The sequence below is a fragment of the Penicillium nucicola genome (assembly GCF_028828085.1).
Source record: "Penicillium nucicola strain IBT 29836 chromosome Unknown utg000003l, whole genome shotgun sequence".
NCBI classification, from domain to species: domain Eukaryota; kingdom Fungi; phylum Ascomycota; class Eurotiomycetes; order Eurotiales; family Aspergillaceae; genus Penicillium; species Penicillium nucicola.
The window spans coordinates 13,537-37,003 of record NW_026643127.1 but is presented as its reverse complement, the minus strand read 5'-3'; the positions used below and the strand labels follow the sequence as shown (position 1 = coordinate 37,003).

The 23,467-nt window shown below is 49.0% G+C and overlaps 9 protein-coding genes across 9 annotated transcripts; 6 read left to right on the top strand and 3 right to left on the bottom strand.

The window, feature by feature from the left end:
• Positions 1 to 1,352: 1,352 nt before the first annotated feature.
• Positions 1,353 to 4,226, top strand: N7511_003583 (Mechanosensitive ion channel family; the record flags this gene model as incomplete). The annotated part of the gene is made up of 3 exons (XM_057126008.1): positions 1,353 to 1,514; positions 1,598 to 1,993; positions 2,043 to 4,226. 3 exons carry the CDS (start codon positions 1,353 to 1,355, stop codon positions 4,224 to 4,226), a joined length of 2,742 nt encoding a protein of 913 aa, XP_056984898.1.
• Positions 4,227 to 4,739: 513 nt separating this feature from the next.
• On the top strand, positions 4,740 to 9,810 carry N7511_003582 (uncharacterized protein; the record flags this gene model as incomplete). The annotated part of the gene is made up of 14 exons (XM_057126007.1): positions 4,740 to 4,946; positions 5,015 to 5,546; positions 5,600 to 5,826; positions 5,879 to 6,158; positions 6,208 to 6,441; positions 6,505 to 7,220; positions 7,265 to 7,427; positions 7,478 to 7,819; positions 7,868 to 7,991; positions 8,044 to 8,223; positions 8,277 to 8,341; positions 8,399 to 9,017; positions 9,073 to 9,543; positions 9,591 to 9,810. The coding sequence occupies 14 exons, from the start codon at positions 4,740 to 4,742 to the stop codon at positions 9,808 to 9,810; spliced, it is 4,380 nt and encodes a 1,459-aa protein (XP_056984897.1).
• A 355-nt stretch (positions 9,811 to 10,165) lies between these two features.
• N7511_003581 (tubulin alpha chain) lies at positions 10,166 to 11,910 on the top strand (the record flags this gene model as incomplete). Its single annotated transcript, XM_057126006.1, has 6 exons — positions 10,166 to 10,177; positions 10,265 to 10,564; positions 10,628 to 10,715; positions 10,770 to 10,841; positions 10,895 to 11,398; positions 11,447 to 11,910. 6 exons carry the CDS (start codon positions 10,166 to 10,168, stop codon positions 11,908 to 11,910), a joined length of 1,440 nt encoding a protein of 479 aa, XP_056984896.1.
• An 823-nt stretch (positions 11,911 to 12,733) lies between these two features.
• Positions 12,734 to 13,740, bottom strand: N7511_003580 (thiamine transporter TPC1; the record flags this gene model as incomplete). The annotated part of the gene is made up of 2 exons (XM_057126005.1): positions 12,734 to 13,453; positions 13,504 to 13,740. The coding sequence occupies 2 exons, from the start codon at positions 13,738 to 13,740 to the stop codon at positions 12,734 to 12,736; spliced, it is 957 nt and encodes a 318-aa protein (XP_056984895.1).
• Positions 13,741 to 13,890: 150 nt separating this feature from the next.
• N7511_003579 (putative Gamma-butyrobetaine hydroxylase subfamily) lies at positions 13,891 to 15,456 on the top strand (the record flags this gene model as incomplete). The annotated part of the gene is made up of 1 exon (XM_057126004.1): positions 13,891 to 15,456. One exon carries the CDS (start codon positions 13,891 to 13,893, stop codon positions 15,454 to 15,456), a length of 1,566 nt encoding a protein of 521 aa, XP_056984894.1.
• A 522-nt stretch (positions 15,457 to 15,978) lies between these two features.
• On the bottom strand, positions 15,979 to 16,900 carry N7511_003578 (PICOT family protein; the record flags this gene model as incomplete). The annotated part of the gene is made up of 2 exons (XM_057126003.1): positions 15,979 to 16,050; positions 16,106 to 16,900. The coding sequence occupies 2 exons, from the start codon at positions 16,898 to 16,900 to the stop codon at positions 15,979 to 15,981; spliced, it is 867 nt and encodes a 288-aa protein (XP_056984893.1).
• Positions 16,901 to 17,204: 304 nt separating this feature from the next.
• N7511_003577 (RNA exonuclease) lies at positions 17,205 to 19,325 on the top strand (the record flags this gene model as incomplete). Its single annotated transcript, XM_057126002.1, has 1 exon — positions 17,205 to 19,325. One exon carries the CDS (start codon positions 17,205 to 17,207, stop codon positions 19,323 to 19,325), a length of 2,121 nt encoding a protein of 706 aa, XP_056984892.1.
• A 250-nt stretch (positions 19,326 to 19,575) lies between these two features.
• N7511_003576 (Rieske (2Fe-2S) protein) lies at positions 19,576 to 20,064 on the top strand (the record flags this gene model as incomplete). The annotated part of the gene is made up of 1 exon (XM_057126001.1): positions 19,576 to 20,064. One exon carries the CDS (start codon positions 19,576 to 19,578, stop codon positions 20,062 to 20,064), a length of 489 nt encoding a protein of 162 aa, XP_056984891.1.
• A 1,888-nt stretch (positions 20,065 to 21,952) lies between these two features.
• N7511_003575 (uncharacterized protein) lies at positions 21,953 to 23,162 on the bottom strand (the record flags this gene model as incomplete). The annotated part of the gene is made up of 4 exons (XM_057126000.1): positions 21,953 to 22,212; positions 22,290 to 22,474; positions 22,550 to 23,051; positions 23,135 to 23,162. The coding sequence occupies 4 exons, from the start codon at positions 23,160 to 23,162 to the stop codon at positions 21,953 to 21,955; spliced, it is 975 nt and encodes a 324-aa protein (XP_056984890.1).
• Positions 23,163 to 23,467: the final 305 nt, after the last annotated feature.

Genomic DNA, 23,467 nt, shown 5'->3' with positions numbered 1-23,467 from the left:
TGACGATCATCTTCTATTCTGTTTCACATATTTTGGCGCACCTACAATTCCTTGCTCTGTATAACGTTTTTGTGTGTATTTACCACACCGTATCCATTCCCTCACGTCTCTTATGTCTGAATGTCTGTTAGTCTTGGAGCAGGGTGTTCCGGTCTGTTTTGTTTTTGTTTATTTTTCTCATTGTTTCTGTTTTTTTTTTTTTTTATTCGTTCTTTTTATCCTCATCTTTTTTCCCCCTCAGCGACGATAGTTTCGTTTTTGATTCTTCATCCAGAAAGTCCAATACCGGCTTGATGCTGGCTCTTCCATAATGATTCCCTGCCGTAATGCGACTATTTTTGGACACGGCCCGTCCGTGTCCACCTCCCAACGTGCGACCCCGACTACGTTGCTGTCAGTGAGGGATCAGCGTGGTCCACACTTGTTTGATTTATAGTAGATTCAGTTGGCGCAGAGCTGACGCCACTCATTTACGCGAACCCGAGGGTTTGTTGTTCTATTCGTCCTCGAGTCTTGGGGGTGCGTTAGTGGCCATGTCCTGTGCGTTGATCTGCATTGATGGCCTACATGTACACATGCAATAAAGTGCCCACAATCTTGGACCTGGTTCAGATCATATACTGTAGAACATGTCCTCAATCTGCGTCATAAATGATCTCATAATTTGAATCTCAACCGGCGTCTACGCCACTCGTCTAGATAACATTTTCACTTGGAACGGATCGCACTGAGAAAACTCGGATTCTCATGCAGGGGACAGGCTTGGCGAGATCACATAAAACTGCCCATGGCGTATTATGCAGTGCATTGCGCATGTCTTTCCTGAATTTCCAGGTAAATCACAATCGCCACTGAGTGGAGTGGGTGGATCTGGATCAGCCTGTCAGAGATGTGCGGAACTATATGCCTGTCGATGCTTCGCTGGCCGAGACTTGCCAAGACAAAGTGATCGAAAAGCCCTCCTGAACGGGCTCGTATTAGTGTGGTAAGGGTGGTGAGGCATGAAGTAGGAAGAGAAAAGGGTAGAGTGGGAGAATTTTATAGATCTCAGACCTGACCTCACCACCGCCAATCTCCAACCACCAACCTCCCACCTCCCACCTCACCAAGTGGACAGCCACCTTACTTTAAACTTCTCTCGAGTCCAGACCAAAGAGTCCAGAGTGTCGGCCTTGACCCACCAGATCCACCTGGTTTCACTCTCGAAGTCGGACTCTTCTCATTTCTCTCTCTCTCTCTCTCTCTCTTTTTTGTAAAGCTGTCTCTATCGGTGGACTTTTCTATTCTCTCGCTTGATACCAGAATTGCCACGCTCACATTCCTCCTCCTTCATTCTTTGGCCTGGTGCCATTATGTCATCGCCTGTAGATGAGCGCAAGACCCTGCATCTAGAACCCAAGGATAAGCACCGAGACGACGACGTTTCTCCCACCTCCGACGATGGTACCTACGTGACCGAACCCGAAACGCGCCGTGAAGCGACCCATTTGAAGGTTGACACCAGCTACGAGGTCGTGGACGATGAGCCGCCCATGCGCACCCCTCCGCGCGGCGAGAGCAAGCCACTCGACTGGAGGATGATTTGATGCTGCTCCAGGCCGAGCGCGTGGTGTCGCGATCGACTCATGACGGCGATGGCGACGGCAACGGCAACGGCGACGAACACGATAAGAACTCCATCAATCGCGCTCGCTCGCGTCGCTCGGAGCAAGTGGATGAGTTCGACGAGGCAACCAACCCACTGCATGAAAAGGCCGCGATCTACAAGCCTCCTGAGTCGCCAAATACCAAGATTGCCGTCTTTGTGAAGCGGCTGCACCAGTCCAGTTTCCTCGTGCGCTACTTAACCTATATCGTCCCTGTTGTTCTGATTATCTTGATTCCCCTGCTGGTCGGTGCTCTCGAGTTTCCCAACGCGAGTGTTGGTGGTGTACAATTGATGTGGTTCTCCATCTGGTTGGAAATTGTCTGGTTGACTCTCTGGGCCGGTCGGGTAAGTCAAAGATGCGGATTGTCTCCTGAATACCGCTAACATTGTATAGCTCGTGGGTAAGTGTTTGCCTATTTTGGTCGGTGTTCTTGCCAGTATTTTCACCAACAACGCAAAGAAATGGCGGGACATGGCCAAGCAGTTGGAGCTTCACGCAGCCTTGTTCTTCTGGTGGCTCGGCGTGGAGATCTCTTTCTTGCCCACCATGAAGAACCACCACGTTGATGGCGACAAGAATACGAGAGGCTGGGAGAACACTCTCAACAAGATTATCATCGTCATCTTCGTCTGGACCATCCTCAATTTTATTGAGAAAATCCTTATCCAGCTGATCGCCATCAGCTTCCATCTTCGCACCTATGCCGACCGCATTGAGATTAACAAATTTCAGATTGGTAGTCTCACGAAGCTCTACGAGTTCTCTCGCGGAACCTTGCCAGATAAGAATGACGAATTCGAGGAGAAGAAAGAAGATGTCGGTGGGCCAGGCACCAAGACTCCCCTACACTATGCTGGAAAAGCGCAGCGCAAGGCCGTTGGCGCTCTCAACAAGGTTGGAAACAAGGTTGGCGACGTCGCTGGCGCTGTCGTGGCCGATGTCACTGGTCGCACGACCACTCGCAGCACCGACGCCTATCAAGTTATCCTAACTCTTTTGCGAACCACTTCTGGCTGCCAGGTTATGGCCCGTCGTTTGTACCGCACCTTTGTCAGGGATGGCTTCGAAACCGTGTTTGGTGGTGATCTTAAAGCTGCCTTCGATGACGGCGAGGAAGCCGAGGCTGCGTTTTCCATGTTTGATCGTGACATGAATGGTGATATTTCCATGGAAGAATTGGAAGCCGTCTGCGTGGATATTGGTCGCGAGCGCAAGTCTATCACCGCATCGCTGAAGGATTTAGACTCTGTCGTGTCGAAGTTGGATGATGTCTTCATGTTCTTTGTCATTGTCATTGTTGTCATCGTGTTCTTGTCTCTCATTTCAACCTCGGCCTCTGGCGTCCTGACCTCTGCCGGTTCATCGATCCTTGCCCTGTCCTGGCTGTTCTCTGCCACAGCGCAGGAGTTCCTCCAGTCGGTCATTTTCGTCTTCGTCAAGCACCCCTTTGATGTCGGCGACCGTGTGACTATCTACGGTAACGCTGGTGATGCTGGTCTTGGTGATGACTACTTCGTCAAGGAAATCACTTTGCTTTACACCGAGTTCAAGAAGATGCAAGGACATGTGGTCCAGGCACCTAACAGCTACCTCAATGGACTCTTCATTCTAAACCAACGTCGCTCCGGTGCACTAGCTGAGGCTGTTCCCATCGTCATCAAATATGGCACAACCATCGATCAACTCGACACCTTCCGTCAGCGACTTCTTGAGTTTGTTCGCAGCGAGAAGCGTGACTTCCAGAGCAACATTCTCACTGAAATGCGTGCTGTTACCGAGAACTTCTCCCTTACGCTCAACGTGGTTTTCTTCTACAAATCCAATTGGCAGAATGAGGGTCTCCGTTTGCAGCGTCGCAACAAGTTCATCTGTATGATGATGCTTGCATTGCAGGAAATTGGCATCGAGGGCCCACGTATGAACCTCCAGGGTGCCAAGTTCGACATTCCCTTCCACGTCAACTATGGCAACCCACGCAACGCTGGTACTCGTGGCAATCTTCCCGACGAGCCCACCGAAGCCGAGGAGATTCTATCCGAGACTCAACATCTTCCCGAAAACACCGGCACCAGCAGCAGTAGTGCCGCCCGCCATCCATCTATTCTTCGCAAGGGCATGAACACTGCCACTGCTCGTGCCCGCGGTCCATCCATTTCGCAGCGCAAGCACGTCGATTTCTCCTTGGGTATGTCTAACATGGCTTCCAACGATATCATGGGCGATGTGTTTGAGGATCGTGGTGCGCGTGTCGACGATATTGTTCGCAATGCCAACCGCGATGCCACCGAGCGCCGTATGCAAGAAGTGACCGAAGAAGAGGAGGAACGTCGGAGTCGGACTTCTTCTTCCCGCCATCGTCGCCCCTCGAATTTGAGTGCTCCTAGCAACGAGGAAAGTCGCCGGTCGACTGACGCTCATAGCTTCCGCAGTGGTCACTCTTCACTCAGCCGTAACCGCTTCTTCCATCATCGCAGCAATCTCAGTGAAGATCGTGATGATCTCATGGAACAAGGTCGCTCTGATCTGCCCCCTCCTCCTCCTGCCGCCGTCTCTGGTACCAAGGAGCATCCAAACTGAGTGAACAGCCATGATGGTTGATCAAATCGTCTGACCTCATTTAGACTGCGTTTAAATGTCCTTGATTGTTTTCTTTGCTGCACAGGCACTTTACACTGGTGCATTCGGTCGACTAATCTGTTCTTCTACCATATATATATATCCCCATACCGGTCTTTAACCTTTCCTTTTATCTTTTGTGTCATATTAAGCGTTCGGGTTGTGATTTGATTTTCATACAAAACAACGCCACTTTCCCCCATTCATGTGTGATAGTTGCATTTCGATGTCTATGCATCACAGTTCAATCAAAGTTTCTCTACGTTTCCCAAACGCATGATTTACCAACTTCCCCATTCACAGTATTTAGTTTACGAGGGACGAAACTCGGACTTCGATTTTCACGACTTCCAATGAGGTTGCATCGATAAGCATGGGAGTGCTCGGAGTTCGGAGTGCTAACTTAGCATCGGAGTCTAAAGCTCATCCATAAACCTGCCGGACTTCCTTTTCCAAAACCTCAACACATTTGCCATGTCCTGTCCAACTGGAAGTGATGATATTCTTGGACCGCGAGTAAGCGTTCTCTGTCGGCCTTTTGATTTCACACTTCTGTTCGAAGATGCGTTCTTCAAGGTCTTGCCAGCGAGCTTGTTTCTTCTGGTCACCGCAACACGTCTTTGTGTCCTTGTTCGTGCACCGGTAAAAGTCACGTCTCACCGATTAGCAACGTGTAAGCTTGTATGTATGAGTGAGCTGGCAGTTTGGAACTTTGGCAATTTCGAGATACTGAAAAGGATTCGGCATAGATTGTCCTCGGCTTATTGCTACTTTTCCATCTACTATACCTCGCATTTCGCATCCAGAACCCCTTTCTATATACCAGCCTGTCACTGGCTTCTAGTATTCTGGATGTCGTCGTTATCATGGCATCGCTCCTGCTGTCGTGGCTGGAAGATCAACGCTCAATACGGCCATCGGACCTGATGATCATTTACTTTGCTGTCATGACTATTCTTTCCCTTGCGCGAGCTCGCAGTCTGTGGCTCTTGACAGTTCCCACTTCTAGACCAGCTGCTTTGTGGACACTAATTTGTGCCGGCACAGCTGCTGTGCTGGGCATGGAATCTGTGCACAAGACCCAGCGTTTGGGCATGGCATATCACCAGCCAAGTAAGGAAGTCACCGCGAGCTTTTGGGTAAGAAGCTTTTTTATCTGGGTGATTCCCCTGTTTCGCACGGGATTTTCAACTATCCTTGCGGTTCATGATATGCCCAATGTTGACACTGCTTTGACGGGAGCAGAGGCTGAACGGAAAATTATAATTGCTTGGGCTCGCGGTACGAGATATTCCAGACTAATAATCGAGTTCAGTGCTTGACAAATTCTATAGTGAATCCAGAGTCCAAGCATCGTCTGCTGCGAGCAGCTTGTCGTGCATACTTCTTACCCTTGGTCAGCGCCATCATCCCTCGACTGTGTCTCTCTGCATTTAAGTTTTGTCAGCCGTTTCTCATCTCGGCTACTTTGAATTTCATGTCTTCTCAGTCGACCCCGGAGAATCAGATATATGGTCCAGCATTGGTGGGAGCGTACGTGCTCACATACCTCGGGATGGCTGTATGTTGCCCATCTACTGAATTCATACACAGATAGTTGACAGTCTATCTAGATATCAAACGCGGTATACTGGCGCCAAGCGTTCCGCCTGAACACCATGTTGCGAGCTGGACTTATTCCTCTGATATATCGACAGACTACAAAGCTTCATGCCGCTGACTTTAAAGACAACCCCGCGATCACTCTGATGGGAACTGATGTTGAGCGCATCATTACTACACTGCACGCTCTACATGAGGCATGGGCAGCCCCGTTGGAAGTAGGCGTTGGAATCTTTCTCTTGGAGCGACAGCTGGGAGTTGCTTGCTTGATCCCAGCGGTTATATCGCTCGGTAAGAACCTTTCCTTGATCCTGCCATATCTCATCTAATAAATATTTAGTCACCGTCATTGCAAGCGTCCCCATTTCCCAGAAGTCGAACGCGGCCATCAGCAGATGGATTGAGCGTGTCCAGGCTAGGCTCGGTGTCACCTCCAGTATGCTACAGGACATGAAGTCTGTCAAAATGTTGGGTTTGACCGAGAAACTATTCGAGTGTGTATCTCAGTTGCGGCGAGTGGAGTTGCAGGTATCGGAAAGGTTTCGGAAATTGCTTGTGGTGCAGGTCATTCTGTGTATGTTGATTCTTCATACTCGACGGCGATAGCCGACTTTCACGATACTAATGCTGATACTAGCATACATACCTCTTACTTTGGCTCCTTTTGCTACCTTCAGCATCTTTACTATCATCTCCGCCGTCAAGAATAGTGACGCCCTCTTATCAACGCGAGTATTCACTTCGCTCTCTTTGATCTCCTTAACGACTGCACCGCTGCTGGTCTTTGTTCAACTTCTCCCATCCCTATATCAGTCCATCGCATGTTTTGACCGCATTGAGATGTACTGTACCAAAGTTACTTTGGACGTGCTAGAAGAACAATTTTCAACAAACTCCATAGAGCTCTCGCAGGCTCTCTCAGCCCCATCGTCGACCTCGCATGATCCAGTCATGGAATTTACCAAAGCAAGCTTCTCTTGGTCTCAGGAAACGACCACAGTTCTGCATAACCTGAACTTTGCAATCAAGAGAAAGAAGATTACGGCCATCATTGGACCTCTTGGAAGTGGCAAGACTACACTCCTGGAAAGCACACTTGGAGAGACTGTCTTGACAGATGGGTCAATGTCCCATTTCCTGTCAAATGTCGCTTATTGCCCCCAAATCGCATGGATCGTCAATGATACAATTCGCCAAAATATCATTGGTCCATTAGCATTCGACCTGAAATGGTACCAGTTTGTCATCTGGGCATGCGCTTTGGAGAATGATCTTGAAGATATTCCCGAAGGAGACCTTTCCAAGGCAGGAAGCTCTGGAGTAACGCTGAGTGGAGGTCAAAAGCAACGGATTGTAAGTGATGAGCTCTTGAATGGCCATTCAACTAACCCACATAGTCCCTTGCCCGAGCTCTATACTCTCGTGCTCCAGTGCTGGTGCTGGATGATGTATTTAGTGGACTGGATAACAAGTCTATTACTACCATAACCTCGCGCCTCTTCACATCCGATGGGCATTTCAAGGATTCTGGGAAAACTGTTATTCTCGCCACGCATAACCGTAAGTCAAAGAGCACTTGCGAAACTAGGGTTCAATTAACAGAATCGCAGATCGAGTACTCCCATACACCGATGAAATTATTATCTTGGACGAAGGAAAAGTGACAGAAATCACGACGTACGACTGTATTCGACACTATTTACCACAAGAGAGCGACACAGAATCCAATGAAGTTTTACCAGATGATGAAATACGCAACGAGAGAGAACCGCGGACTAGGATCTCTGCATCGAGTTCTCAACCACGCGATGAAGAAGAAACCGACCAAGATATTTCTCGCAGGGATGGAAAATGGTCTGTTTATGCATATTATCTCAAGTCTGCAGGTTGGAAGATGATAGTCATTCTCGCAGCCTCGGTTGTGCTTTTTGGATTCTCAGATAAATTCACGAGTAAGTTTTCGCATGGACTCCGATGTCTCTTTACTGATTGTCATATAGCTATCTGGCTTCAGAGTTGGTCTGATGCCAATGAGCAGCGTCCGAATCAAAGGCTAGGATTTTATCTCGGCATTTATGCAGCATTGTTTGGAATTTCATTCCTTTCACTTATTACTGCCTGCTGGTCAGTCTCATCGAGAAGCCTACGTGGTATTTTTTTGACATAATAGTTTCAGGGCGCTTTTTGTCCGAGTCATCAATAACACCGGTCTAATGATGCATGCCCATCTACTACGATCTACTATGAAGTATATAACATCTTGGAATTGCGCGCAAACTGTCTTCAATGCTGATATTTCATCTAGTGCTCCATTTAGCTTCTTCCAAAAGGTTGACGCTGGACTGACAACGAATCGGTATGTGCTCCTGCGCAATGAATGGAATGTGCCATGAGAATTGATTCTCGCAGATTTAGTCAAGATATAGAGCTCATTGACATGAGTTTGCCCATTCAAGCAATCAACACCTATCTTGGTAGACCCAATATGGCATCCGGATATTGCCTTGTATCTGAGCTGATCGACTTGATAGGATTTTCTAACTGCTGCGTTCAGCTTGTCATCCTTGGCATCATGGGAAAATATTTGACAATAACCGTCCCTGCCTTGGCCGTGATTCTGTATTTCGTTCAGAGCTACTACCTGCGTACTTCTAGACAGGTGCGTCTTCTCGATATAGAAGCGAAGTCTCCTTTGTTTACACACTTTGTGGAGACTATTCAAGGAATGGCTGTCATTCGAGCCATGGGGTGGAAGGTGCCATTCCAAGAGAGATTGGAAGATGCACTCAATCAATCACAAAAGCCCTTCTATATGCTTTTTTGCATCCAACAGTGGCTACAACTTGTCCTGGACTGTGTTGTCATGGCCCTCGCAGTTATACTTGTATCGTTGGTTGTTTCGTTAAAAGACCAATTCAGTTCAGGATCCATTGGGGTGGCTTTGAACTTGATCTTGAGCTTCAATACAGATCTCATGATGTTGATCAGGTCATGGACCGTACTTGAGACTTCTATCGGAGCAGTTTCGCGTGTTCTAAGCTTTGTCAACGACACACCGTCGGAATATCAGCTTGAGGGCACCACCGAGTCTCCGACTCGGTGGCCTTCTCATGGCGAGGTAATATTTGACAATGTGGTAGCGAAGTATAGGTGTGGCTCCCTCTGGCATACACTACATTCTCAAACTGACCCAAATTATGAACAGCTCTGATGCTCCGTCAATCTTGAATGGAGTCTGTCTTTCGATTAAGCCAGGCGAGAAAATCGCAATTTGTGGCTCATCGGGCAGTGGCAAAACATCTCTCATCTTAGGACTGCTGAAAATGATTGAACTGCAAAGTGGCACCGTCAGTATAGATGGAGTGAATCTCAGCCCCCTACAATGCCATGAAGTGCGCTCTCACGTCAATGTCATTCCACAGGATCCATTCTTCATGCCTGGCACCTTGAGAGTCATCTTGGACTGTGGAACTGCCAGTGTCATCCTCCCGGACGAATGTCTCATCGAGGCCCTTGAGACGGTTGGTTTATGGAAAAAGATTGTCAGTGTGGATAGAGGACTTGACCAGCCACTATCGGTATCCGACTGGTCCATGGGTGAGCGTCAGCTCCTTGCTCTGGCACGGGCATTAGTCAAGAAGAGTTCCATATTGGTGCTGGACGAGGCGACCAGCAGGTGTGTTCTCCTTTCTCCCTAGTTGTACCATAATTAATGACCTCCAGTGTGGACTGGGAGACTGAATCCACAATACAGACCATCATCGAACGCGAATTTGCATCTCAAACAGTCATTGCAGTGGTACACCGTCTACGATTCATAGACAGGTTTGATCGAGTTGGCCTTATGAAACAGGGCTCTCTCATTGAATGTGATCGACCTCAGACTTTGCTCTCAACACGATCCGAGTTTCGGGCGTTTTATCATACGAGACAAAGCGAGTGAAGTCTTCTACTGGTTTAGAAAGAAAGCGTTTTCCCTAGGCGAGGACATTACTTTACGGGGGAATATAGCAGCTGCTCATGGATGGTGTCTACTATAGCATGCCTTGTATGGTTTCAGAGACAATTCAAATCCAAATCGGTTGCAAAGATGCACAAATCAAGATCAACTTTAATTTCCAGTCTGCTGCTAAATTAGTGCTCACTTTGGCGGTTTGCTGAAGACTGATGTTGCTCGTAACGTCAACACAAACACCCTCAGCCTTCTTCTTTCCTTTCCTCTCTTCTGTCTTTCCCTTTCGTATCTCACACCCAACCTTTCTCCTTCTCTCTTGATACTGTTGTCCAACAATCTCACTATGCGAGGCGAGGTAAGGTCTTAAGCTCTGCTCTGACTGTTCTTCCAGTCCCCAACACGTCTGCTTGAAGAAGCGCTTGATACGTGACTCTCAAAACAGAACATAACCAAGCGAGTTGATGCTAACTCGAGATCTCAGATCTGCCACATCCACATTGGCCAGGCTGGTGTACAGCTTGGTAACGCTGCGTGGGAGCTGTATGTCACCTCGCTGCGTCTCCATTCTCATGCTGAAACAGAAAACAGTTATCTCCTTGAACATGGACTCAACGCCGATGGATCCATGAGCCCTGATGTGATCGACGACGCCGTGAGAAGTGGATCTTACGAGACATTCTTTACAGAGACCAGCGTCGGAAAATACGTCCCTCGTGCCATCTTCATCGATCTGGACCCCTCTGTACGTGCTTGCATATAACTCGAAGGAAGCATATTTTCAAGGCGGACTGACTGATTGCAATAGCCCATCGACGAGATTCGCACCGGTACATATCGCGAACTCTTCCACCCAGAGCAGTTGATCAGCGGAAAGGAAGATGCTGCGAACAACTGTATACCGCGACCTGAGAAACACTAGCTGAGCGAAGCAAGCTAACAAGAGACAGATGCGCGTGGCCACTACACTACTGGAAAAGACATTGCTGACGACGTTCTCGGTCGAATCCGTCTTGTGTCTGGTAAGGAAATAACTCAACCAGTTGGCGGTGACTTTTAACTGACCAATTCATAGAGAATTGCGGCTCTCTGCAGGGCTTCATGATCTTCCATTCCTACGGTGGTGGTACAGGCTCAGGATTTGGCTCGCTGCTGCTGGAACGGATTACCACCGAGTTCAGCCGCAAGGCCAAGCTGGAGTTCTCAATCTACCCTTCACCTCGTACCTCGACTGCAGTGGTGGAGCCCTACAACACCGTGCTATCTACCCATAGTACTATTGAGAACTCGGACTGCACTTTCTTGGTGGACAATGATGCAGTGTACGGCATCTGCCGCCGTAACTTGGACATTACCCGTCCCGGCTACGAGCATATGAACGGTCTTGTTGCTCAAGTGATCAGCTCTTTCACGTCCAGTTTGCGTTTTGACGGCGCTCTCAACGTCGACCTGGCTGAATTTCAGACAAATCTGGTGCCATACCCACGTATACACTATCCTCTGATCTCGTATGCTCCGGTGAACGGCGAGAAGAGTAGCTCCCATGAAAGCTACAAGGTGCAAGACCTCACTTTCAAATGTTTGTCTCCTGTGCCCGGTTCATGTTCTTTGACTGACTCTGAAATAGGCTTTGAGCCAAGAAACCAGATGGTTATGTGTGATCCCCACAAGGGCAAGTACATGGCTGTGGCTTTGCTTTACAAGGGCGATGTAGTTCCTCGCGAGTGTTCACAGGCCATCGCTGCTCTCAAGGCCAAGAGTTCCTTCAACCTGGTCCAGTGGTGTCCCACCGGCTTCAAAGTCGGGATCAACTACCAAAAGCCTGTCCGTGTTCCCGGTAGTTTGCTAGCCCCTGTGGATCGCTCAGTTAGCATGCTGGCCAACACTACTTCTATCGCCGAGGCTTGGTGCCGTCTTGACCACAAGTTTGACCTAATGTACTCCAAGCGTGCTTTTGTGCACTGGTATGTGGGTGAAGGCATGGAAGAGGGCGAATTCACAGAGGCGCGTGAGGACCTGGCTGCCCTGGAGAAGGACTATGCGGAGGTGGCTGAAGATAACAATGTGCAAGCAGTGGAAAATGAGTACTGATTACCCTGGGCCGTTGTTATGTCTTCAGAATGGCATGCTGCTTCCTGGCGGGAGTGCATGCCTATACCTGTTTGATGACTTGTACACTGTATGTTTATTAGCTTCAAATTTGTTAAGATATTCTTGAAGATATCTTGGACACGAGAGAGTAATTCAAGACAGGACACAGAAAATCTTGAAATGAATAAACCTGTTCATGTAATTTCGTCTGAAGCTGTGCGTAATCACATAGAGTGTTCAATATTTCCCGACATAAAAGACCTGATACCTCCACAACGTTCGCTATAGGGGGTGTGCTAAGGGTACGCCTTCCTTTTCACATTGGCTAATTCGCAGTCTGAACTGAATGCCCTAACATGTATCCTCTTCAAGTATAACATTCGAGAGATACGCAATATCTGCGATTATCTTTGGCTTCAGGCGAGAGTAGTAGTTGGGATAACGAGTGGGGACAGAAATACCTTATCCTACTCAAAAAAAGAAGATAGATAGGGTCAAGGTGTTATAAATACTGGGTTCGATCAGGGGTTTGTACGCCTAATTTGGAGGTATTGGGAAAAGCATATATAGTTCGATGATAGGGGGAGAAGGGAGCATGTACCTTGAACATGTCGGCTGAATAAAGCTTCTGTTCGAGGCTATGACCGTTGTCCCTGGTGTTTACTTGCGGGATGGATTGGAGACGAGGGATTGCCATTCACTAGACATCTTTTGCGGCAGATTTCTTTTAATTGTCTGGCAGATTAACGCAATTCATACTCCATTCGTAACCCCAACGCCGTTCAATGCTCCATGCAGCTGTATCAGTAGCCGAGCCCAAATTTCAGGTGGCGGCTGCAACCTCCAGCTCTTCCAGTGCCCTCAATGTGCGTTCATAAGTCCACATTGTTACTGCACTCGCTGGCGCCGCTTTGAGTAAACTCACTGTGAGCCCACGGTATAACCCCCGAACGCCTTGCGTGCGCAGAATAAGAGCAATACTCTGAATAACCCCCCTGTACTCGGGAATGTTGCGATGGACATATCGTGTCCTTGTCGGTCCCTGTACTTGCAAGCGCTTGCGGACCAAATCAAGCGGAAACACACCGGTCTTGGCCAATACACTGGCAAGCACACCAGCAGCCGCATCCCCTGTACCGAAAGGTAGGGAATCCCACGTCGTCAACGCTGGCCTGAATGCCTCATATGTTGTGAAGAAAAGGCCCATGTATGGCACGATTTGCGCAATCGCAGCAGAACAACCCCGGAAGAACCCTGGTAGGCCCTCCTGTCGCGCAATATCCATAACGGAAGCCCGCAATGAGCCGTAGACACGATCCGAGCCTTGTGCAGCAAATCGTGTACGAAGGAGGTCTAGTGGGTATGTGGCGCCTGTGGCACATCCACCTGCAACAGCTCCAGATATGAAGGATTCGGCGGACGATGGGGGTCGATAGGGGCCGAGTTGCGCAATAGCCTGTGTTGTTGCTCGATACGTGGTGAATTGAATGGCGCCGTAGCAGACGTACATCATCTCGGCTGGGATGTTGCCTTTCCAAAGACCCTGTCGCTGGGTTAGTATTGGTGCCAACTGTTTCCAGCGCCAAAACATACGGTGATTCCCTCTTGCTTCATGATTGCCCGCATTGTGGACAGCGTCCCCTTGTAAATTGGCCCATTGACCCCCTGATGTGAGATTGGGTCCGACAATGAGTGAATCTGCAGCTGCAGCCGGATTTTGACGACATCCAGCGGCGCAATGCAGAACCGTGAGATCAGCCCGGCGATTCCGCCAGCCAGCACAACCTGTCGTTTGGTGCCTTCATCTTTGAGATGCTCGGCCCCTGACATTGAGACGAAAGTGAATCAAAGAATTGCCATGCTGGACTGGACTGGAATGAGAATCATAAACAAGGATTTACGTAAGGTGAGTCGCCTCCAGGTCAAGAATGATAGTGGCCTGAGGCAGAAGTTGATACCTGAGTTTGGTGCCTGAATTCGATGCCTCAATCTGCTGCCTCAGGTGTTGATCTGTCAGCCGAGGTCCGCGAAACAGTCAACTCTTTCACCTTCTCAGCTTCCAAGCCTCCATATTCTACCCAAGATTCTTCTTCAAGACATCTCACATCCTCCATGCACCGTCTCAAACCTTCAACTATCTCTCGGCAGCTGCCGAGCAGTTTACCTCGCTCAATTCCCAGGCGCAACTTCGCCGTTGCGGCTCATCAGCCTAACAGTTCTCCGCAATCTGACCCCCGCGACCCAGCAAATATACCAAATCAACCCCAAAATACCAACACAACCCCCCCCAACCGGACCAACCTGACGGAACCCACTTCTCATCTAGCAGTCCCCAAATCCTATACTCTCAAGAATGCTGTTGTGGAGGGTCAAGGTCAATGCTGGCTGGACAATGAGGTATTGTACTTGCATCGCAGCAACGGCACAACAATGAAACTCCCTTATACCTACCTTCGCGATTTCTGTCAGTGTCCGCTCTGTAAGGATGAACACTCGCACCAACGTCCTTTTCGCACAAACGATATTCCAAAGGATGTTAAGCCAAGCTGGGTCAAATGGACTGGAACCACCCTAGACATTCAATGGGCCAACGATATTCCCGGTTGGCCAGCCCACCACAACTCACATTGGAGCATTGACCAGCTGCAAAAGCCGACACTCGATCCTCATGTGACAGTGAGGCCCACGAAACCAGTGACATGGAGTGGATCTTATATGAACCAGGAACAGCATTGGATCTCTTACGAGGATTATGTTGGGGGTGGCTTTCAGTTTGCCAAAGCCATGAATCAGCTACAAACCAAGGGCCTGATTTTCATCAAGAATATTCCGAAATCCAGGGAAATGGTGGAACAGATCGCCACAAGCATGGGCCCTTTGCGGAACTCATTCTATGGCTCAACATTTGATGTGCGGACTGTTCCAAATGCGCAAAATGTGGCATATACAAACACATTCCTTGGATTTCACATGGACTTGATGTACATGAACGAGCCACCTGGATACCAACTCCTTCACTGTTTGGAGAACTCATGTCAGGGAGGCGAGTCGCTGTTCGCTGATGCATTTCATGCCGCTGCAAAAATGCGTGCTAAGCACCCCCACGATTTTAAAAAGCTGTCGGAGCAGCGCTTGGGCTATGAGTACAGACACGAGAACAGCATTTACTATAATGAGCGACCAGTGTTCGAGCTTGACCCCAGAACGCAAGAAATGCGCCATGTCAATTATTCGCCCCCGTTCCAATCTGCTCTTCCGCCTTCAAAGGGGGTTGAACAGGATTCAAGCTCTATCCATGAGTTGCAAGATGCCCTCTCCATATTCACTAGTCTAATTGAGCAAAGAGATTCCATCTTTGAACTGAAGCTCAACCCAGGAGAGTGTGCCATCTTTGACAACCGACGAATTGTCCATGCGCGCCGGCAATTTGACTCCACCGGAGGATCTCGCTGGCTAGCAGGTGCATATGTCGATACCGATGCGCTGCTTTCCTGCTTTGCTGTCGGCCGGACCAATTTCCCTGCAGCCTGGAAGAAACCAAAGTAATTCTAGGGAGACCTTCGCTGCAATTGAAAATGGACTTTAACCAATAGCATAGCAAATTTGAACTAACAGAGGTACGAACGAAGTAGAATGTAGGACCAACATTTCTCGCTCGTAAAGTCTTACTGTCTGTACACCATGGAATGCACATTCCTTGAGACGTTCAAAGTTCCCACGGCATGGTGATTAACTAAGACTACACTGCACAAGTAAGCATCGGTAATGGGGTTGTATGTAAAGGTTTTATAAGGCGGGATTACTGTTGATATCCCCTGCCAATTCATGTGAGCCTTGTGTATTTTAATCATATCATTTAGAGAGATTGGCAGTGTTTGCAATGACGCCTTTAAACACTACTTGAACTAAAAGTCATACAGTATTGAAAGTGAAGAATTGAAGGGGTGAAAAAGAAAAGTCAAGCACAGAAGCCTCGCCAGGACCAAGCATATATCATAATGTTCGACTTTTAGCATCTAGCACCAGGGACAGGGGAGTCATGGGTATCGTGCAACAAAAGCCAATGACTTAAGCTGCGGTCGGCTTGTTGACGGAGAATTCATTGAGGAAGTCGGGATCGGCATTGATTTCCTCGCGGACCTGCATCGAACAATTAGTAATAAGATCAACGAGAAGATCAACATTGGATACTTACAATGTCCAAACCACCAACCAACTCGCCGCTGACCCACAGTTGGGGGAAAGTAGGCCACTCGGCGTATTCCTTGAGACCCTGTCGAACGTCCTCGTCGGCCAGAATATTGAAGAAACCGTACTTGACACTGCGCTCACGGAGGATGCCGACCAGCTGTCGACTGAAGCCACATTGTGGGCTACTGGGAGTTCCCTTCATAAACAGCATGACCGAAGCGGCCTTGACCAGCTGCTCGAGACGGGCAAACAGAGCTTCCTTGGATTGTTCTGGCGTCAGACCGGGAGCGGATGCGACAGCGGTGGCATTGGCCGAGTCGGTAGGAGGAGCTTGAGAGGCAGAGACAGGAGCCTGGGTCGCCGTGATAGGGCCATCCTCACGAGGCACAGCGGAGAGTGGTGGAGGAATTGTAGTTCTCACACCATCCATCGGACTGGCACTTGCTCCCTGTCCGCGGCCCGCGTGACGCTCGACCGCATCCCGCACCTTCACGGCATCACTTCCACTAATTGACTCCAAGATCTGACCACTGCGCAAGCAGACGACAAAAGGCACGGCAGAGACATCGTACTCCTCCGAGATATCAGGAAGCTCCTCAGCGTTGATGCTGACAAACGAGATGGTAGGCGGGGTCGTGGCGGGGTACTGCGAAGCGAGGGCGGAGAGGACAGCGCCCATTTGCGCGCATGGAGCCGCCCATGGGGTGTGGAAATAGAGGACAACCAATGCAGAAGGAGATAGTGAGGAAAGGTGCGACGAGAAGTCGGCCTCGGATGTGATTTCAGTGAGCGCGGACATGGTGGGATGGCGGGGAAGAAGAGGAGTGGCCGGCGCCGGCGATTATCTTCGAAGGATTCAGTTCTCAGGTATAAATGGAATACAAGAAGAGAAAGGGAAGCAGCCTACACAAGTAGAGGTTGTGTCGCAAAGGTGACTCTTGCTACCCACGAACCCACGCAATCCTCCGGTTATCAGATCGGATTTGCGCTGTTTGCACCATTTGCACTTGTCACGCCTTAATATCACGTGACACCTATATCTCCATGTGACTTGCTCTATCTCGCGAATTCCTTGCGAACCTCCAACAGTCAACCACGCTGACATGGGAAACCGGAAGAGAAAGCTCAGTTCTGATCACTCAGAAGCCCCCGGTGATAGAGCTCCCGAGGCGATACCTCAAGTCCACGTCGATAACCCAAGCACCGACGGCTCCAACGGCAATGCGACAAAGAAGCGGAAGAGAGTAGATGGAGAGAAGGTGAAATACCCAGATCTTTCCTACTCTGATGGAAAGTTGCAGTCGTCAATCCGAATTTCAGACCTGCAGGGACTACTTCTCTACTGCTTTGCTGACGGAATTGCACCACAATGGATCTCGATGAAGCATTCTGGCCATGTGCGCAAGGTGGTTGTACTGATGGTACCTGGACTCGAGATGGGCATGTTCGATAAGACCATTCCTATTGAACCGACTGAAAACGAAGAGGAGTCGAAAGCCAAGGAAGTGCCACCCACGGAACCACTCCAAGACGATCGGGCCGTCGATTTTGAACGATGGAAACAAGGGCTCCCACAGGAAGACCGTTCGCACCGCTTCAATCCTCGTCCTCTCGCGCGTGAAACCCTTCCTCAACCCCTTCAACATTTGGCAGACATATTCCCTCACATTTGGCCCGTTAAGGCGCCAGGTGACAACAAATATAACAAGGTCCACTCGCCTTTGCAGGCCATTTTGCTGTCCGCGGCTCCCAAATCCAAAAATGACGAGTCCCGTGGAAAAGGTCCTCGCCCTGCCAAAGTGGAAAAAAACTTTGTTCCCCAGCGGACGCCCATCATCAAATTTGTCACCAGCCGCGAAGATCTTGAAGACAGCGACTACATCCTGCATCCCGCATTTTTCACATTGGAGGAGAGGTCTTCCCAAGCTGAGGCCCGTCAACGAGGTGGAACTGCAGCAGAAGATGGATGGGTGGATACTGAAGTGCCAACGCTGGAATCTGCCGAGGTGCCTGATGCGGAGATTGAAAAGGGCAGCATGACTGCTGGACGGGATGTTTTCGCCCTTGATTGTGAAATGTGCATTACAGAAGGGGGTCAGTCTGAACTGACGCGGATCAGCATGGTTAACTGGGACGGCGAAGTGGTCCTGGACGAGCTCGTCAAACCAGATCGACCTGTTATCAACTACCTGACGCGCTTCTCCGGAATCACACCAGAAATGCTGGAACCTGTGACAACAACCCTTGCCCAAATTCAACAGCGACTCCTGGCACTTCTTACACCGCGGGCCATCCTCGTGGGACACTCTCTTAACTCCGATCTCACTGCCCTGAAACTGGTTCATCCCTTCATCGTCGACACCAGCATCATCTACCCACACCCACGCGGTCCACCTTTGAAGTGCAGTCTGAAATGGCTGACCCAGAAGTACATGAACAAGCAGATCCAAAATGGGATGGCCGGTCACGACTCTATTGAAGATGCCCGTGCTGTTCTGGAGCTGGTTAAGTTGAAGTGCGAGAAAGGCGAACGCTGGGGCACCAGTGATTCCTCCAACGAAAGCATCTTCCGTCGTCTTGCACGCTCTGTTCGCCCAGCCTATGTTCCTCGTCCAGGCGAAGAACGAACCGGCGCTGTGGTCGATTGGGGAAATCCTGAACGTGGGTTTGGCTCACAAGCAACGGTTTGCATTGGATGCCGAGATGATGATGAGGTGGTGAATGGTGTCTCCGCGGTGATCAATGGCGACGAGTCAAATGTTTCCATTCCTGGCGGTGGTGTAGACTTCGCTTGGGCTCGTATCCGCGAGCTCGAGTACCTCCGTGGCTGGTGCAATCGCATGCCTGACCCGAAGAACGCCAATGAGTCTACGGGTCTTATTCCTCCGCCAGAAGAAACCACACCTATGACGGGCACTGGCACCGAGGTAGCAGACCTCCCACAGCCTGACGTTCTGGCTCAGACGGTTTCAAAAACCGTATCCCACATCTCGCGCATCTACGACTCACTTCCCCCGTGTACACTCTTCGTGGTTTATTCTGGAACTGGAGACCCACGTGAAGTGAGCCGGTTACAGAACATTCACAAGCAACATCGGGAGGAGTTCAAATCCGGCAAGCCATGGGACTCTCTGACTTACAAATGGACCGACACCGAGGAGCAATTGCTGAAGAAAGCGTGCGAACGTGCGCGTGAGGGCTGTGGCTTCATGTGTGTGAAATGATCTATATGTACTGTAGATAGCTGGAATTTCCGACATGGACATTTGGTGTCAGCTCTTTATTAACTAGCGAATGCAAACCCAAATCTGGGCCTCTCGGCCTAGCCAAATTTCAAAGTAATTTCCCTCCGTCTCCTGTAACTTAATCCCTTGAGTGGCTTAGGGCTTGGTTCGATTCGCCGTCGATTCGCTGAATACCATCGGGACCCACCTGACTTGGCAAAAAGATCTTCCCAACACCACCACCACCACCATGAACCCATTCGCGCAAAAGGTGTGGCATCGAGTGGCTTTGGTATCGGAACTGCCCAATCTCGATGATGAAAAAATCGCCTCCCGATGCAAAGCCTTCAGGGTCGTGGTCGGCCAGTCTCCGGTCGAGGCAGATCTGGACGTACCAGGGGATCTGAAAGACCAAGTAATGGTCTTCAAATATAAGGATAAGGTCCACGCAATAGACCATGTAAGCCACCAGAAGCGCCTCGAAGACGAAGCTGACCCCAAAAAGCAATGTCCTCACTCTGCATTCCCTCTGTCGCAGGGCAGCCTCTTCGACATTGAGGACTTTGGCATTACCCTGAGCACTGGCATCACCTGTCCCAAACACAATTGGTCCTTTGACATCATCTCTGGACATGCTGATCGTGGCAACTACCGTCTAAAGGTCTGGGAGGTACAGCTACGTGACTGTGAAGGTACCGACAAGGAAGTGTGGGTGAGACGCAAGCAACGAATCGGTTGAATCCGTCAATTCTTTGACTAGACCTCGGTGGGCACTCCAATTGATGAGCTAGAGTCTGCCTCGTCTTCTCAACGAATCTGTACTTCATCAGTCGCAATGAACGGATCACAGCTTGCATGAATGCGCATGCTTTTGAGCCCCCTCTCTTGGGCCAAGTCTCCAAATAATTACCCCTGTGTCTCTTTGGCAGCACACAAACTGACATACGATGCTTGATTTGACATGTAAGTAAAAAGAACTCGTGTATGAATGTGGGCTCGATTATGCTGCCAATGAGTCTCTCTTTTACACCGAAGTGCTGAAAGCACAGTGTGGCCGTTTCATTCAATAAAGGTCAATGTATTCGGAAACTTGTTAGATATTCAAAGGCAAGATGCATCCGGCCTTTTCTTTGCTTTTTGTGCATACGATATATGAAAATTCTAATCACACTAGAGATCCCTCTGTAATCAATCTAACTTCCAAGGTTCAATTAACCTGTTACCGCCTAACTAGTATTGCAATAGCCAAGTAAGCCGGGCTCTAATCAGAATAGTCGAACCCAAATGCATTCATTGGTTGTGTACATCCCGTTCTATGGTTAGTAACACTTTTGTTCAAAGTTACGATGCAATGATGACGATTGAAGAATGCACAATTTAGATCTTGGTAAAGGAATAATCGAGTTGTTTAAGTCTGGGGATTATTATTTATCTGAGAAGCCCCTTGTATATTGTAGTGGGGAAATCACGAGATTTGTATGATGTCGCAATTACCTTACGAATACTATATAAAACCGGGTCTATAGATGATCCGTCGGCATAGCTTATATAACTAGAATAGACCCATAAATAGCGAGAAATAGGGGTAATGGAAATATAGAGTCATTTACATCTCTAATTAGCCGGATATAGTACAAATGGTGACATATGATTACTGCCTTAGGCAGTGATGTCCTCAAGGAAAGGATACGGGCAATCTACGACTGTAGAGAATGATGAACAGTTACAACAATGCCACTCATTTCCTGATTCAAGATTTATGATCATTATGCTCCTTGATATAGCATCTGCTTATCCCTGATAGGCGTCATCTGTCTAGAGCTCACAGACCTGACTTGTTGTTAGGTTTTCTTGCCACCATTTGTCGACCCGTCTGTTTTAACCAGACTGCCATCGAGCATATCCCATTTCAATATATAGTTATTGGAAATCTCTGCCTTAAGCTAGTCCTATTTAGATTCTTAGATAATGAATCATCATGGTAGCCGTCGTGGCTCGTTCATGGCATAAACCATGGCTGGCACATATGATTATCAACACACTTTAAGTACCGTCGAACCCGTTGGATGGGATACGACTCGCCCTGTCAAGGGGTCTTCGCTTGACACTTGGTTGCGTTCAGAGCGGCGGAGCACCGTGATACGTTCTATCGGACACACCCTGGTTAGAGCGTTCAGATTTGTGAGACTACGTTAATCTCCAGGTTTCGGTGATTAAGTGAGATAGAATCCTAAGATAGCGTATACAATAAATGAGGACATATGTTGTAATAAGTAGACTGAACGCCGATTCCTAGAACCAACGTGGGCGCTGGCATTTAACTACTGGTCTCATGTGAGATGTCTTATGCATTGAGACTGACCCAGTCCCTATAGCCCATCATGGGGCCTGAATGGCCGACTTGAATGTCAGGTTCTCAAGGCTCCCAACACACTTAGTTGAGAGGCGGTGATGACAGGTGGTCCTGACACCTTCTCAAGCCACGGATAGTCATCTATCACTAGGGACTCGATGATTGACCCATGAGACGGCCCACAGTGGGAATTAAAAGATACAGTGATGAGATTCACCAAGAACTCCCAGAAGTCAGGAAACCAACCATGATTTTCCCAATCGACCAGTCAGGGCTATAGTCCCTTCTTCCCTAAAAGGGCGATAAAGCCGCTTTGGAGCGAGTCGATCACCTCGGTGTCAACGTTGCCCTCGGCGAACATTTCGGCGAGTTCCATAAGATCCAGCTGCTCACTCAGTTCCGTAATATTCCATATTTCCTGCAACAATTTGCGCAAAATTCCATTTCGGCACCGAGGCTGATCTACCGCAATGGCTAGATTTTCGGCAATGAGAGACATTCGACAGAGGTTGACTTCAGACCCTCCTTCTCTCACTGCACAATGCCTTGCCATTATATCCTCATAGATGTCGCGGTAGTAAGGGAGAGACTTAGGGAATCTTCCCATTAACCTTCTGGTTCCACCCCATCTTCCATAGACTCCTGGTAGTCGTACATAGCTTGGTCCCAGTCGCGCGTGGGCCACCCAGTATACCTTTCGTTTCCAAGAGTCCGGGGCACAGCAGCGACCCCATCCCAATCAATGACACCTAGGAGCTCGCCGTCTTCGGAAACAATGAAGTTCTGAATATCAAGTCTGGGTGTGCAAGGACAAAGGGATCCACGATACTAGGCTCAGGTATCCAAGAATATTGAGAGACTCTTGGGAGACTTGTTGTGCTCAGGATGTATATCAAGCATAAGGCTGTAGTACTCTTTCGGATCGCTAGATGCCGCAAATTTGATATAGATAGGGTCATCGGCTGGAACTTTATGGACGAACCATCGATCAAGGGTAGCCTTATGATCGACCCGTCGCATAGATTTGACTTGAGATGAATTGCCATGATTGTCAAAGACAACACGGCCGCTGGTACGAAATGAGAAGCTATCTAGCTGCGCCATTGCCGAGGCGATGCTTTCGAGAGCTCGAATTCGGCTTAGATGGGTGGTGTCAGGGGAGACGCCTTCTAGACGTCCTCCGAACCAGATGTTGTATAAAGAGATCCCTGAAATAAAGGACATGATAATATATGGACATCGAAGAGGATTTTGCGTGGTTGAGGAGAAGTCCAAAATATCAGGTAGAGGGATCGTGGTTTGCCGCTTCAGTAGGCGCATGGTGTTCGCCTCAGAGGTCAGGGCCGAGGCAGACAACTCATCCCATTTATTTGCTGTGCCATTAATAGGGATTTTTGCGATCCAGCGAAGACCGGTATCAAAATTCAACGGGAAGAGTACATGGTAAGGTCCATACAGAGGCTCGCCGACCGAGGGGTTCGCATTGGTGGTTTGATCGAGTTATTGGAGGCGCTGTAGCATGGCGTTTGCAAGCAGGGGCAGCTGCTCTCTATCAAGGGTCGAGAGAACCGCACAAAATACTTCTGCGTTTTCATCATCCTCAGAAGAAGGCGAAGAAGGCGACCAAGGCGGCAGTTCAATAGGCTGCTGTTGGTGCATTCTGGTCTGTGGGCAGGGAGAGGAAGTCAGAAGAGACGAAAGCCCCGAGTTTGGGGGAGGAGAAGAGACCATCTTCACGATTTCGGTTCTGAGGCGTCTAGCACAATCGTGTGTTGACCGCGTCTCTCTC